The sequence below is a fragment of the Oculina patagonica genome, chromosome 1, assembly GCF_052425735.1.
Source record: "Oculina patagonica isolate OP01 chromosome 1, crgOcupat, whole genome shotgun sequence".
NCBI lineage: Eukaryota > Metazoa > Cnidaria > Anthozoa > Scleractinia > Oculinidae > Oculina > Oculina patagonica.
The window spans coordinates 15,553,714-15,570,311 of record NC_135758.1 but is presented as its reverse complement, the minus strand read 5'-3'; the positions used below and the strand labels follow the sequence as shown (position 1 = coordinate 15,570,311).

Sequence of the window (16,598 nt, the reverse complement as noted above, 5' to 3'; positions counted from 1 at the left end):
AATGATTTTATCATTCCCTCAGGCAATTTTTGTAAATATAACTTTAGACTTGCAAGCATTATTGCCAGTTATACATGGTCCACATTTTGTGTATCTCATAATAATAATCCTTACCATAGTGTTTGGGTTGGTAATACTTTTTTATAGTAACAGGAACTGTTAAATGGCTTTTTGAAACACCTTGATTCAACACTGCAAATGATTTATTTCAAAACTTAGTAGCTGATGCAGTCATTTCAACTATGAAAACATTTTTTATTCTTAAAAAATTGCCCTCTGCTTGTGTTATTTTCCATTTCTTGACTTGAATAGATGATTTTCTGAGCTTCTTTCAACTGGCAGACTCCTTTTAGAATGTTTCACAATCTATGTTGCTGGGATTTCTCTTTACCTATGAGATAATATTAAAACTTTATTTAAACCAAGCTTATAACTTCACCTGAAAGCAGCTCTAACCAATATAAAATAAACTACCACACTCAGAAATAAAAAAAAAAGAAGTCTGCAAAATTGAGAATAATTCCTGATTTGGGATAACTATTTTACTGAAAACTTTCAAGAATTGGGCATTGTGTAATGTAAAGTATTATTAAACATCAAGAGCAAGTAAACAAAAGTTTTGTAAACATTGCATGTTAAAAACCTTTCTTTCTGATCCCAACGACTTGCTCAGGAGAGCTGTGTATATTTCCTTTTTAGTAATGATTAGTACAAAGAAAAATTGCTTTAAAGACGAAGAAAATTGTCCTCACCATGCTCATGCTGGCGTCTTATCAGATTACACCATGGATGCGATTTCTTCACTGGATCTCCTTGTGTTTTGTTACGCAGCGAAAACAACTGATAGCCCCTGAGAAGCTTACTAGCCTTTTTTACAGCCAAAAGCGGCCCAATATTTTCCATTCATCTTAGAAGATGACGAAGGAGTATTATTAGAATCAAAACTTTCGCTTATGTTCCGAAAAACGCGAAAAAACACGGGCTAATTGCCGAATCCTCACTGTAATCTCTCTTCACGCTCAGCCACGGGTCACCGGTAGCCTCGCTATCATGTCTGCGCGGTTACTATTCCAATATGGCGCCGGGAACTGTAAAAAGGGCTATTGAGCACTGGGGACCCTGCAGGATGCTGTCATGAGAAATGTAATGGCAAGTGCGGAAGCGGTTGTGGTTGCAAGGGAGGTTCCCACATGAGGACCAGGTTGGCTATGGTCGCTGGTATGTACTAAGGTGTCCCGAACGCTGCGATCACAGTAATAGGCTACCAGCGGCGGCTGAGGAAATTATTCTTTTGTTTGTGGGTCACCAGATAAGATGTTGATGCTTGATTCTTTCACTCAAAGTGGTTTCTCAAAGTGTAGAATGTGAGAACCAAGGGGATTCGACTAAGGTCTCTACTTCCAAAGTCTTAAAGTCAACGATCAACATGATGCTTTTGCTTAAAACCTCGAGGTTTTATCTGCTTCCTAACATCCACAAGGCAGGCAATCCCGGAAGACCAGTGGTCTCAGCATGCAACTGTCCTACTGAGAACATTGCCTCGTACCTCGCATCATGTGCCCCTCATCCGTGACCTTGACACCTACGTAAAGGACACCAACGATCGAATTTCCGTGCACCACTTGCAATTCTACATGCGAAGTTCTGTACAGATTGCAGCTTATCAATGTTACATTTAGAGGAGTTCGCCCACACGTTTGAGCACCTTCAATGGCGAATTTTACAAACAAACGGAAGTCACTATGGGCAGCAAGATGGGCCCCAATTACGCGTGTTTGTTTGTGGGCTATATCGAGGAACAAATCGCACGCCAGTACACTGGCTTTGTACCCCAACTCCACAAGCGGTACAACGACAATGTACTTGGAGTTGCTTGTTGTAGCCGCTTGGAGCTTGATAACTACATCAACTTCGTGTCCAACTTCCATCCTGCCCTTCAGTTTACGCGCACAATTTCTATTTCTGACATCTTCCTGGACATTAATGCATGCATTACCAATGATCGCATCAGCACCTCCATCCACTACAAGGTTACAGACACGCATAGCTATCTTCACCAACAATCTTTGCATCCTCGGCACTGCAAAAATGGTCTCCCCCTTAGTCAACTTCTAAGACTTCGGCGTCTATGCTCTGATGACTCCGATTTTCTGAAGAAAGGCAAGCAAATGATTTCTTTTTTCGTTCAACGTAGGTACTGTGCTGCTTCTCTACAGCGTGACGTGGACGCGATTCAACGGGTCAATCACAATGACGTCATCAAACATCAAGACTTCGGAAGTAGAGACCTTAGTTGAATTCCCATGGTTCTCACATTCCACATTTTGAGTGAAAGAATCAAGCGAATCCTCCTGAGCAATTTCAACATTTTATCTGATGACCCACAAACAAAAGAAATATTTCCTCAGCCGCCGCTGGTAGCCTTTTGCTGTGATCGCAACGTCCGAGACACCTTAGTACACACCACCAACCGTAGCCAACCTGGTCCTCATGTGGGAACCTCCCTTGCACACACAACCGCTGCCGCACTTGCCATTACATTTCTCATGACAGCACCCTGCAGGGTCCACAATGCCCAATAATCATCAAGGATACATTCACCTGTCAATCATCTGGCTTGGTATATGCCATCTCTTGCCACCGTTGCTCCGCCGTCTACACCAGGGAAACAGGCCGGAGACGTTAATAAGAGAACGCTTCGGGGAGCATCTCAGTGGCATTCAAAAGAACCTGCGCGCACCTTTAAACTCAAATTTGGTTTCATGGCGCAAGCCAGCGATTTTAACTGAAATCTTGACTTTCCACTGATGAAGGGGTAGCCCAAAAGGTATGGAACTGCAAATTGTTTTAAGGGCCCACTAACGTATATTTTTGGACCCGTTGCTAGGGACATTTACGGTTATATTTTTTTTTCTCGTTTAAATATGGTTAAATCTTTTACTCAGCCCAGAACGTAAATATGACGTCATTGGGCCACGCCCATGATCATGTGACCAATAAAGAAAAAGTCTAAAAAAATTTATGTTTTGCATGTTATTAGAAAATCATTCATGGTTTCATGATCTTTGTTCATTTTGTATCTACGTAAGTATGGGTTTCATTTCATTATGGAAAATATTTTTTAGAGAGATTTAAAATATTGACTTGTCCATACCCAGGTCAGAAAAATATAACATCAAAAAAAGTGAATCAAATTAAAGACCGCCAAGTATTTAGATTTTTTCTGCAAACTGGAAGTCATGCGCAATTCATCTGACTAGAAAACAGTGCGCGCTAGTTGTACGCGTAGGCTTTTGAGATTCTTTCCATATGTAAAATAACAGCCCTCTAAGAGGTCATGTGGTTACCGATATTTCAACAGACTTGTGTTTACAGTCGAACTGAGGAAATTGTGAATAGCTAAAATGGTTCTGGAATGTTCATCAGTAGTGTAGTAATGATGAAAGTAGTCCCCCCACTCCCGCCTTCATCAATTATTTTACAAGAAATCAGATCGACAAAAATATGTTAAAGATTTTCTGAGAGATTTTTGGAGAAGGTAGTTGTCGTAGGCTTTCTTGCAAAACAAATAACAGATATTGATGTTGGCGGGTCTAAATGTGTTTTTGGTTTACCTCTGGTCCTAATAAGGGGGAAAACATAATAAAGGCAACGGGTCGTTATGACCCTTTTCTGCAAAATATAACGATGTCCTTATACTCAGAGAAAAATTCAGATATTGATTCCAAGCAATATAAATATAAATAACACTTCACTGCATTTCAGACCATGTGCGTTCGTACTGTACGTAGTACACAACTCTTACCTCGATTTCGATCGATTCATCGGTTGTATTTCGCAGTTAGAAAAAATTGTTAATGTTCCAAAATGACGCTAAATGGCGGTATAAAACTGCTCCGACGTTTCGGCAATACTGCCTTCTTCAGTGTGGCACGAAGAAATAACGAGTCCGTTATTTGTAGTCGTGTGCCGTTTTGAAAATGTTTTGAAAATGTTCCTGGCACGCGCCAAAAACTTGCGCGCGCGTGTGTGTAATTTATATGAATGAAAAGTCGCGATTCATCCCTTGGGGAGCGAGCGTTTGAAACTTGAAGATTTGTCTCATCTCCTCTCGTTGGCGGACGTCTTTCTTTGATAGCCCTGATTTGAGTATGGCGACCCGAGCGTCATCAAGAGAGTGGCCTGGGCTGTTAAAATGAAACGCTACAGGCAAGTCATTCCTCTTGTGAATAACGTCGAGGCGGTGTTCTCGAAAGCGGTCAGCCAATCTGCGGCCTGTCTCCCCGATGTAGACTGTCGTAGGGCATTTACGGCACGAAATACAATAAATGACGTTATCTGTGGTGCATGTAAAATGCCCTGTGATCTTGATTTGTCCTCCTGGTGATGGGATTGAGGCGGACTGGTTGATGTGGGGGCAAGTACGGCAGATGGTACGACCGCAGGGGAAGGTGCCCGGTTCTTGCTCTGGTTGCGCTTGAAAGTCGCAATGGACTAACAGGTCCCTCAGGTTATTGGCCCGTCTGTAAGCCTTTAGAGGCGGTTGCGAAAAGATGAGTTTGGTGGAATCATCATCTGCCAAGATGTTATGGTTGCGGCTTAATATGTTACTGACGGGCGTGTTCTTGGGATGATATGTTGTGACCATTGGCACTCTGTTAGTCGCGGTCTGGTTTGTGTTCTTTCCAGCCAATAGAAGAGCTCTTGGTGTAGAAGCTGCCTTACGTCTGCCCTGCCCATCACCATCACCAGGAGGACAAATCAAGATCACAGGGCATTTTACATGCACCACAGATAACGTCATTTATTGTATTTCGTGCCGTAAATGCCCTGCGACAGTCTACATCGGGGAGACAGGCCGCAGATTGGCTGACCGCTTTCGAGAACACCGCGTCGATGTTTTTCACAAGAGGAATGACTTGCCTGTAGCGTTTCATTTTAACAGCCCAGGCCACTCTCTTGATGACGCGTACGCTCGGGTCGCCATACTCAAATCAGGGCTATCAAAGAAAGACGTCCGCCAACGAGAGGAGATGAGACAAATCTTCAAGTTTCAAACGCTCGCTCCCCAAGGGATGAATCGCGACTTTTCATTCATATAAATTACACACACGCGCGCGCAAGTTTTTGGCGCGTGCCAGGAACATTTTCAAAACATTTTCAAAACGGCACACGACTACAAATAACGGACTCGTTATTTCTTCGTGCCACCCTGAAGAAGGCAGTATTGCCGAAACGTCGGAGCAGTTTTATACCGCCATTTAGCGTCATTTTGGAACATTAACAATTTTTTCTAGCATAAAAGACACTATGCAGTTTTCAACTATTATTATGTATTTCGCAGTTGACGATCAAGATCAATAGACATTCTATTATTACGTCCTTCTTGTCGTGTAGGCCACATTCAAATTTGCGGGGGGATTGGGTAATAACTTTGTCACGCATTCTACCAAAATTTTGTAGCGATCGGACGAAGAATAAATTTCGAGGTGAACTATTTACACAGTGGAGGCTACTATCCAATCAGGAGAACGCTCGCAACCACAAAGTAAATAAGTTTGACCGAAGGCATGTTCTTCAAATATCGGAAAGATATTAATCAGCAAGACCAAAAAATATTGAGATTCCTTACAAATACAAATATCCGACGACTGCAATTGTTTTAGGTTTGATTAAAGCGATGTATTGGAAAAAAACTAGAGTAAGCTCTTTTAGCGTTTAATTGTAAAGTAAACATTCTAGCTATATTCTAAAACGGAAGAAAACTTCCACCAATCAGAGTGTTTGCAACGCAAACAAAAGCGTGATGACATGGCATATCCGCCGTGTTTGCTCGCACGGAAGTGCTAGCGTGCCCCGAAAACGGGCAAATTGATTGAAGAGAAGGGCATATATGCAGGAGAGTTACAAAGTTTTTTTCAATTCATGTAACAGATTAATGTATAAATGTGTATAGGAAAATTAACGGCATCTTCGACGTCACAAGCCGCGCGAATACACGCAAAATTGCATGGGTTCTCGCGTGGACGTATCCGGAGTTGCGTGATCAGTGTCACGTGAATCGCGAAAACATTCGAGTCGGCACGAAAAGTTCAGAACGAAAAAGAAGGCAGTCAAGTTCTGTTAAAACATCAAATTTCGTATGGACAGTTTCGTATAGCAAGCTGTGCAACTGCCATGTCGAACAACATTTATCTCCTTGAAGTAAAGCTCAAGATTACGCTATTCTCACCCTACCGCAATCTGGAAACGAAACCCTATTTCTTTTTGAAATAGCTGCTTGTTGGTAATTTTTTAAGCCATCGTTCCTGAAGAAACGATATTCAAAGGACAGTACGGGAAAGAGTTTTATGCATGGCCAGAAGCTTTCAGGTAAATCCTCGTGCCGTTTCAGGTACGCTTTCGTTCTTCCTTCGTGCTTCGGAAAATATTACTTCGAAGCAATATCCACGTGCGAAGCATTTTGTTCCAACTACGTTCGGCCTCGTGGACGTGGCAATCATCATATTCCAACTACGTTCGCCCATATGCACGTGCCAAGCATCATGTTCCAACTACGTTCGCCAGCGGTTTATCAAAGCAGTCGATTGTCGATCGTGGACAGTTCGAACGCGCCATTATGATTGTGAAAATGGCTTTTTTTATCGGAATCCTCATATATAACTTAATCCTAACAATTCATCACCGTATCCTTCTAAAGAATAGTATTGTAATCGTAAAAAGCTACCAGGAGAACTTGAGAAATCCTCGTACCCTTTCGGTACGCTCTCGTTCTTACTTCGTGCTTCGGAAAGTCCTACTTACACTTACACTTACACTTACACTTAGGGCCTGTTTACATGATTCCGGAATGACTTTCATTCCGGAACGAGTTCATTCCATCCTCATACATTTCTCTGTATCTGTTTACATGATACCGAGACGAAAGTCAAGTCATTCCGGAATGAGTTCATTCCGGTTTTCATTCCGGAATGAAAGTTTCGTTCTGGAATGACATTTCATTCTGGTATCATGTAAACACAGAACGAATTTCGTTCCGAGATGAAACCGCAACTCATGAAACCGCATACGGACTCCACAGTTTGAAATCAGAACGAAAAACGTAATAGCATTTACTGTTTAGCCCAAAGAAGCAGCTCTATGTTAAAATTGCTCGTTAAAATTTCAGATGCGGCCATTAATGGGCACAAAAACATGTTTGCGCGAAACATGCGCCACCTTGTTTTGATCACGCGCGAAAACCACGCACGTGAAAATGCCTTTGGTTGAACCGGTCGACTCTGCCATGTAAATGCAGAACGAACTTCATTCCGGAATGAGTTTCGTTCCAGAATGAAAGTCATTCCGGAATCATGTAAACAGGCCCTTACTTACCCAGATGGTAGCATAATGGTTACCTTGGTAACCACAAAAACTGCTTTTCCTGGATTCAGTTTAATCTGATTGACTCTCAGATGTAAAGTCAACTATAAGTGAGGAAGTTTTTCGGTATTTTTTTTAATGTTTCATCTTATTTAGCGAGTTTGAAGAAGTGCACAAAAGGAAAGTTTTTTGCCATCTGGCGTGTTCAGAAAGCGTCAGTTATACTGTACACGCAATACAGCGCGCGCTCTTTTAGCAGCGCGCGAGAAATCCGTCTGTGGGCCCTTAAAGCCACTTACTGCTCATTTAGTGAGAACTTTTTTTAACTTTGTACTTTTACATAATTCTCCTTTTAAAATTACAAAAAAAATAAGGTTTTCTGTATGTCCTGGCTTTGTGTTACAAACCCATGGCTCTGAAATTAACTAAGAGAGGTAGATATTTTTGACTTTCTGTCTCTTTCTCTAGGTTAAGTGGAGCTTCACCATTCCTTGGGGAGGATGATAATCAAACATTTGTAAACATACAGAATGTTGACTACGACTTCGATGAGGAATACTTTGGACAAATCAGCTCTCATGCTAAAGAATTTATAACAAGCCTTCTTCTCAAAAAATCAAGGTTGGTGTGAAAAAAACCTGTGAATGATTTGTCAATCTTAAGACCCAACACTTCTGCAATACACTTCCATTGTGTTTCCAAAAACGTGGTTCATTATTAGGCTTTGGTGGTGTGGGACGATACTTGATCATTACATCAGGTTTGTGACGGTTGAGTGCCAATTGCTAGTTCATTGATAGTTGGCCATTACTTTAGTTGATCGATAGTTGGCCATTGTTTTCGCCAAAATAGACTTCGTCAGGTAATAGATGCAGTCCACTTTAAGCAGAGACAGTTGATCTTTCTTAAATTGGTTTGTATAGTCTTAAAAGCCCTTCAATTAATTAGTTTGTCTTGAAAGTCCACATCTGCCAAAATTAGTCCTTGAATATTGTTATATAATAGGTATTATTCGGATGTTCAGATTAAAGAGAAGTGAGTTGCGTTTACTCAGTGTCATTCTCGTACCTCGAGTCTTGGTCCGTTCTGCGCAGGCTTGAAGTCAAAGGGAACAAAGACCCTGGGTACGAGGATGGCTCAGTGTTTACTTGTGTCCTTGATAGTTATTATCCGTTTACAACATCTGGCGACGAGGATGAGATACTCCAGTGATGTGTTAATGTCTTCAATGCGATTTTGAAAATTGCAAAGTTCTTCTGTGCGTTTCAGTTGTCCGTGCACGTGGTTGCTTGCATTATTGCTTTTTGTTCTTCCGCCATTATGGGACGCCGCTAGTTTGTTCCATTGGGGAGTCCGATACTTCTACGGAGACTTTTGCCGCTTATCATGAAAGACTTGAACAGTATTTCGTTGCGAATAGTATTGGCGATTGCGCTTCTGATGCCTCCGCGGCTGATATGCAGCCGCGAACAAGAAGAAGGTTGCAGTGATGATTTCAGTTATCGGCAAGAACACATACGGAACACTTCGAGATTTGTGCAGTCCAGAAAATCCAAAGGACAAGACATTCGAGCATATATGTCAATTACTTGAGCGACCTAAACGAAAACCTAAACGATTAGAAGTTGCAGAATCGTACCGATTTCACCATTGTTTTCAAGAAGAGAATAAAACTGTATCAGTGTACAGTGCTTGTTTACGACATCTTGCTTCCAGTTGTAATTTCGGTGAGGTCTTAAATCGTTCGCTTCGCGACCAGTTTGTTTGTGGGATTCGCAATCCGGCCACTCATAAAAAGCTTTTAAGTGAAGATCGCACCTTCTAACAAGAGATGCAAGTGGCAATTGCTGATGAGATAGCAGCGAAAGAATCCATGCAAGTGCAGCAGCAATTGTCTCAACCAGTACATGCAGTCGCCAAGGACCCACCTGCCCTTTACATTTTAGTTTAACATACAATGCATGTGCTAATGTAGAAACTTATCCTATGCCTCAGATTGAGGACATGCATTAAGCCTTGAGGGGATGCACCGTGTTTAGTGTCTTGGATATGAAACAAGCTTACCACCAGATACCCATTGCAAAGGAATCACAGCCTTATCTCATTATCAACACTCACATTGGACTATTTGCATTTAAGAGGTTGCCAAATGGTATACATTCAGGTCCAGCCATTTTCAGAGAATTATGGACAACTTACTGTCTGACATTTCGAAGGCAGTCAGTCGACTTGATGACATTCTGGTGGCAGGAACTGATCAAGAAGACCATCTTCACACTCTTTCTTACACTCTTTCTAAATGCTGAACAAGGCAAATTGCAGTGGTTTATCTTGGTCATTAGATAGATGGGACTTATAATGTTCTATTCAAGATTCATGCCACATCACTCCGCAGTCCTGGCACCCTTACACAGCCTATTGAAGAAGAATACACCCTGGAAATGGTCTAAAGTTGAAGACGATGCGTTTGGTGCCGCTAAGCAGCTGATACTTAGCTCAAAAACGCTAGTTCATTATGATGAAACACTTCCCCTTTTTCTGTCTGTGTGCTTCATCGTATGGTGCTGGAGCAGTTCTGTCTCATCAGATAGATGGACAATTGCCTTCGCCTCCTGTACCCTGACACAAGCCCAACAAAACTACTCCCAGTTAGAAAAGGAGGCATTCAGCATCATTTTTGGATTAAAGCGATTTCGTCAGTACCTGTATGGTCACTCCTTCACAATTTTAACAGATCATTGCCCTCTGCTCACCCTCTTTGACCACAGCAGCCAGTTCCTGCTCATGCAGCAGCTCGACTTCAAAGATGGGCCCTCATCCTGGCATCATACAATTACAAAATTGAGTACCGCAGCACTACAGCACATGCTGATGCAGACAGCACGTCACGTCTTCCTTTGCCACAAACATGGTCACCCAAATGTGAAAATATCGAGTGCTTCTTCTAAGAACCTGACGTTGTAACCAATGTGACCTGTCAGATGATCAAGAGAGAAACCCAGGTTGATCCCGTCTTATTCAAAGTGTACAGTTATGTCATCAGTGGATGGCCAAGTGTAGTAGATCCGACATTGGTACCGTTCAAGAATAAACGAGATGAACTGATAACCCAACAAGGCTGTGTGTTATGGGGTACTCGGGTTGTTGTACCACCTTCCCTTCAAGAGAAAGTATTGCATGAACTTCATGAAACACATCCAGGAATTTCCAGAATGAAAGCACTGTCAAGGTCATATGTATGGTGGCCCAATATTGATTCCCACATTGAAAGAACTGTTTCTTTATGCAATACTTGTCAAACTATGAGATCTGCACCTCCTACTGCTCAAATCCGTCCATGGATTTTTCCAGCACGGGCTTGGTCTCGCATTCATGTGGACTTTGCAGGACCGATCTCTGGACATATGTATATGGTTGTTGTTGATGCATACAGCAAATTCCCAGAGGTGGTCAAAATGACAAATATTACTGCTCGAACAACTATCACTGCATTGCGTGACATATTCAGCAGGCACGGATTGCCTGAAATTCTTGTTTCTGACAATGGTTCCCAGTTCACTTCGAGAGAATTTGAAAAGTTTTGTGTTAACAATGGAATTGTATATCGTACCTCAGCAGCGTACAAACCATCCACCAATGGTCAGGCTGGACGTGTTGTCCAGATTTTGAAATCAGCAATCAATCAAGCCCAGCTTACTCACACTGATGTGTCTGCTCAAATCGCTTAGTACTTGGTTGTTTATCGAAACACCCCCCCCCCCTCATTCCACTACAGGCGAACCTCCCTCTTTAATGCTTATGGGCAGGAGATTGCGTACCCGCCTCGATTTACTGATTCCTTCAGTTGAAAAGCATGTTGAAGCTCGACAGTACAGTACGATGGTTACTCAGTACCACTGCACACAGAGGTCTACGCCAGTTTCATGCAAGTGATCCAGTACTGGCCAGAAACTATGGGAAGGGGGGAAAGTGGCTGCCTGGGGTCATCACTGAGGTACTTGGTTCTCGACACTATATAGTGGAAGTGTCAGGCAATTTGTGGAAACGACAAGTGGACCAACTTCTGAGCCGAGCTGTTAATGATGACCACTCAATCAATTGAAGGTCACTCTATGCCACTTCAATTGGGTCCCCCCAGTGGACTTTTCTGATGAAGTTGTCCCACTTCCCTCAGGCTCTCATACAGCAACAACGGATGAGTCACAGTTGACCAGTACTAGCGAACGTTCTGAAAGTCCTTTACCTGGAGCTTCCTATTCTGTTACAGACAATGACAATGTTACTGTAGTTTCTCCTGTTTTGCTGTCAGGAACTCCTGATACAAGTTCTAGGTTAGAGAAACCAAGTTACTCAGACAAGGTCTCTACTTCCCCTAGTTCTGAAAGACGTTACCCTGTTAGAGTAAATCGTGGACTGCCAAGTCACTTGAGAGACTATGAGTTGAAGTGCTAACATTGCTTAACTGTTATGTTATAAAAAGGAAACTGTTTCATTTAAAGGGGGAGATGTTATATAATAGGTATTGTTCAGATTGTTAGGACTGCACATGTGCAGTTACACGTGTTATTCGGATGTTCAGATTAAAGAGAAGTGAGTTGCGTTTACTCAGTGTTTACTTGTGTCCTTGATACTTATTATCCGTTTACAACAAATATCTTTTAGCATTTCTTAATGTTTGTAGAAGAAACTGGACGAAGAACATTTTGTTGGAAAATCTTAAACATTCACAGAAATTAAAGATGACCAGAGATGAGAACCTTGTACTAGATGACTTTTAAGATAGACTAACTGCAAAGGTAGATGCTAGGCAAACTGATAGATGCACTAGTGTATCTTGGACATCCTGAGCAATGAAGTCGCGTGTTCATTCTATGTTCTTGTAAAGGCCTTGAAAAATACAGAAATTTTGATTGGTTAAAACTGTTCGAACAATGTAAACAACAATTTAAACTACCCGTTGTGACTCAGTGTTTTTTCTTTTATCTGAAAATGACAGTTATTGTCATGACATCTAGTTTAGAAGAGATGAAATTCTTCATTGCACTTTAATAGTTATAATTATAATTCATGTTAGAAAAATCCATTGTAACAGCAGTTGAGCTGTCAATCATTGACAAATAAAAAGCTAAAGCCAAAGAGGTATATTTGTACAAATCAACCTCTTACCCAGATTCTTCAATCTGCTTGACGTAAGCGGTTGGGAATCAAGTGATTGGAAAACATTGGACTTCCGGTTGAAATGCACATGGCAAGCTTTCAAAAGCATGGCTCAGTTAATATTCGGTCATTTTGATTGCTTTCAAAACCAATCAAAATCGTTCCTGCAACGGAACTTTTGAGAGTTGCTCATTGTCAAGCTTATGCATTAAGGAAAAATACTTGAGGTGTGAGATTGAATTATACACAGTACCATCATAAAAAGAAACACCAAAAAAGGGAATTTAGGGAGCTTTTTATGCATGGAGTATTTTATGACAATAAAATAATTATTTACTACATTTTTTCAGGCATTCAAAACCAAAAAAACATCTTTCCAGTTCCCCTCTTTTTCTTACAAATAAAGTAAACTTATGCTCACCACGTGTAGGAGACAGATAATTAAATAAATAAATAAAATAAAATAAATATATGTTTATAGTGGTCATGCACTTAGCTTCATATCTCAACGAGATAGCTAGTTTACAGGCATGACTGGCAGGAGGCAGACCAGTTGGCTATATACAAAGCGTGGTCGAGGATTTGAACCCGGGACAACCGAGAAACAAATCCAGCTAGTGGCAGGGGCAGGTCTTGAATCGGGGACCTTCGGATTACAATACCAGCGCCCCAAACCACTCGGCCACGCTTGCCTCCAATCGATGCTCCACGATAGCATCGATTTTTACCTATGTTTTATCTCTTATCACCACTTCATGCAAGAAAGTATTTAGTATTACTTTCATGGATAGAAAATTTAAAATTTGGGAGTTTCCTAGAAATAAATTGCTGTTTTAAATTTGGAAAGCATGGTGGTGTATCCCTGCGGGTAGGAACAATGGTAGCTTTTTGAGGAAGAGTGTTGCTTTTGGGTGGCTAGAATTTGTAAATTGCATAATGTGCAAGTTCCTGGTAAATGTCCCCTTAGCCCTGGATAAATACTGATAAGTGCATTAAAATACAAATAATTTTACTTATATATGTACATAATTACTCTTATGTTCACCACTAATTTTCTCCGGTCTGATTGGTTTGCACGTGACGCGTGTGCCCCGGGGCTCCCCTGTGCCCTCCCGTGTGCCCGGTCGCCCGCCCGGCGTTGTCGCTGCCTGCGCCCCCCTTCCTCTGGGGTCTCGTCTGTTGTTCGTGTTTTCGCTTCTTGCGTTTTTCCGTTCCGTGCTGTGTGTCCGGGTGGCGCGGGCCCTCGCGCCCGTCCTGCTCCGCTTCGCTCTCGGCTTTTGCTCCCCGCCTCCTCCTCCACTCTTGTTAAATAGAACATGGTTTATAGCATGTTATTGATCTATGAATTTATGACAGGATAGGGAAGTCGATTCTTAAACATAAAATGAAATTGTAAAAGGGATGTTTCTTACTTTTTGTTCTCTACACAGAGATAGGTTATCTGCCAGAGATTGTTTGAAACATTATTGGCTTCAGGTATGTAGATATGTCAGTCCTATTCTGTTTATTGGAAAATGGTACATTTCTTAAATACTTCATTCAGAATTAATAGTCCCTGGGAAAAGATTTTTGTCTTGAATAGATACTGTAACTGCATTTTGTCTCATCTAAGCGAAGACCTGCAAGGATGTGTGCCTGTTTATCAATCAGTTTACAAAACATTGGACACATGGTGGTACAGTAATGTGTGTCTCACTTTCCAATCCAGTGGGCCCAGGTTTAATCAACTAAGAGACTTCATAATAAACAGTCATGTTTTTTTTTTAGTATTTGCGGGTGAGCTCAATTTCACTCACAGGTTCAGTTGGTTGTTGGGTCACAGACTATTGTTTGTATTGCCGCTGACCAATGCATAAAGTTGCAACATTCTGTGAACAAACTTAATGGAGATGAAATTGAGTGACGAGCTGAAACTAAGTAAAATAATGATGATATCTTATTCAACTGTCAGAAGCATGGAGTGCCAGAGTTTTTTTCAGGAGAATACCATTTTTATTCGATTATGCGCCCAACCTCGAATAAGCGCCCACCTCGAATAAGCGCCCACCCTACTGTTACTACTTGCTGGTAGTTCATTCCTTCCACCAACTAGTCAGTTGTTGTAAACTCTTAAGGGAATGCTTTTCGCTGTGGGTGATGAATACGTCACTCAAAGGGAATACGAATGCGTCAACACTTCCCGGGACACTTGCGGTTTGATGGCGGGTGTTTGCAATAAAAAGCTGCCAACACTAAGCAGATCATGTTAAACAACATTACATAACAATTAAAAAGTGACAAATCGACAACGTGAACAAAGAACAACAAACAAGACCAGCACGTACAAGCACGGTGACTGCCAGGCACCACCCTGGACAAGCAACCCAGCGACACACACGCAGAGAACACCAGTGGACAGAGGGGAACCGCACGAGTCCTCTCCACAGGCGCAGAGTGAGCGCGAGGCACACCCAACTGCGTACCGGCGCACACCACGCAGCGCGGCGAAGCACTAGAGAACAAATCTTCAATAATTATCGAATTATGGGTTCCACAAAATTGACACTTGTCTGAATTGCTTCACTTTATTACCCGAATCTTTCAGCATCTGTCAGATCAAATGTAAAAACCCATCGTAATATGTGGCCCCACCTGGTCTTAGAAAACTACAGCGCTGTTATCTTTCCAACAAAGAGTTATCAGGTTGTTGTGCATAATGCAAGTTTTGCAGGTGAAATTGCATACAAAAATGTGGCAGTAGCAAAATGAAATGAAACATGTTACTATGAACACAAACTCTTAACTTATTCAGCAATTATGCAAACAATGACTGTCCGTTCAGACACGCTCACTAAAAGTTTCTTTGCTTATTACCTCTGATCTTGGGTTGAGGTTTTGCCTGTGTTGACAATACTTAACACACCTTGACTTGGAGGGTAGCCATTAATTAAATCAACTATTACTTTTCAAAGAAAGTTGTTCAACGTGTTGTTTTTGTTGGCACTGTGATTCAACTAATCTGAATTATTTTCAGCCTGAACCTGAAGTATCCATGAAGAGAAGATCAACCTTAATCAAGACTGAGTCACTAAAGGCATTCACTGCTAGAACACAATGGAAAGTAAGTATGATTGCATAAATAAAACTTTAAGAATATTTATCCGTGATGAATAATGTTGCAGTAAACAGATAATTATTAAACACCTGTTTAAAACAAAAAAGGTTTAAATGTTTGGATTACACTGAGCTTTATAATTATAACCTGTATTTATCAGCACCAAGACCATTTTGACCAGTCCCCCTTTATTAGGCAGTCATTTGTCGAGGTCCCAGAAATTACATTACAGATCTGACTTATCCTGACTTGGCCTCCTGACAGTCCTGACTTGCTTATTCTATTGATCCTGGCCTCTGCTGCCTGCAACAGTCACTTTAAACAAGAAAACTTTCTCGAGTTAATCATAAACACTTGCCATAGAAAACGGACTGCTATTTTATTTCACTGAAAATCTTTCTCTAGAAATCTGCAAGTTCTTCAGACGATCTGGAAATACATATTAATTAATCTATGTCAAAGTTCTTGTGAATAACGTTTTCTGCAAACCAGTTACCTTGGGCTTGATAAGTGAACTTGTAATAATATAGTTTTAGGTAACGCTAAAAGCGATGCTTCCGTTTTTTATGTATTTTCATTCTAGTAAATAAGCAGTATCAATATCTGACAGCACAACAAAATATGCTCACACAACGACGAATTTTTTTTATGCAAAACAAAATAAACTCACAGCAAAACCTGTAAACTGGCATAGGAAAAAGTAAATTAACTAACAGCAAAAGCAGCACGGTAAACGAAACCAACTATCTGTAAAAGAAGATCAATTCACGGTAAAAGAAATAAAACTCGCGGTTATTTAAAATCAGCTCACGACAAAACACAATCAATTGACAAATTACGATTGGCAGGGGCAGTAACACCTTCCACCTAAATTAAAATCTTAAGAACAATTTGTATCAAAGTTATCAACTGTTTTTCCTCATAAACTAAAATCTGTTGTTGAAATCATGCCAATGAAAATGAATAGCATTAAGGTGATGTTGAA

General features: G+C 41.2%; 1 protein-coding gene and 1 long non-coding RNA gene across 4 annotated transcripts in view; one reads left to right on the top strand and one right to left on the bottom strand.

Moving 5' to 3' along the window:
• LOC144658643 (death-associated protein kinase 2-like) overlaps window positions 1-16,598 on the top strand; it is a 125,164-nt gene that overhangs the window by 66,319 nt on the left and 42,247 nt on the right. For all 3 annotated transcript variants that reach the window (XM_078519107.1, XM_078519114.1, XM_078519122.1), the window contains exons 7-9: window positions 7,831-7,983; window positions 13,950-13,995; window positions 15,533-15,619. In XM_078519107.1, coding sequence (XP_078375233.1) covers window positions 7,831-7,983; window positions 13,950-13,995; window positions 15,533-15,619 — 286 coding nt within the window. The remainder of the gene's footprint in view (window positions 1-7,830; window positions 7,984-13,949; window positions 13,996-15,532; window positions 15,620-16,598) is intronic.
• LOC144658392 (uncharacterized) lies at window positions 186-1,099 on the bottom strand. Its single transcript, XR_013571688.1, has 2 exons — window positions 753-1,099; window positions 186-391 (listed from the first exon to the last, which is right to left on the bottom strand). It is a non-coding gene; the product is annotated as an uncharacterized LOC144658392 (long non-coding RNA).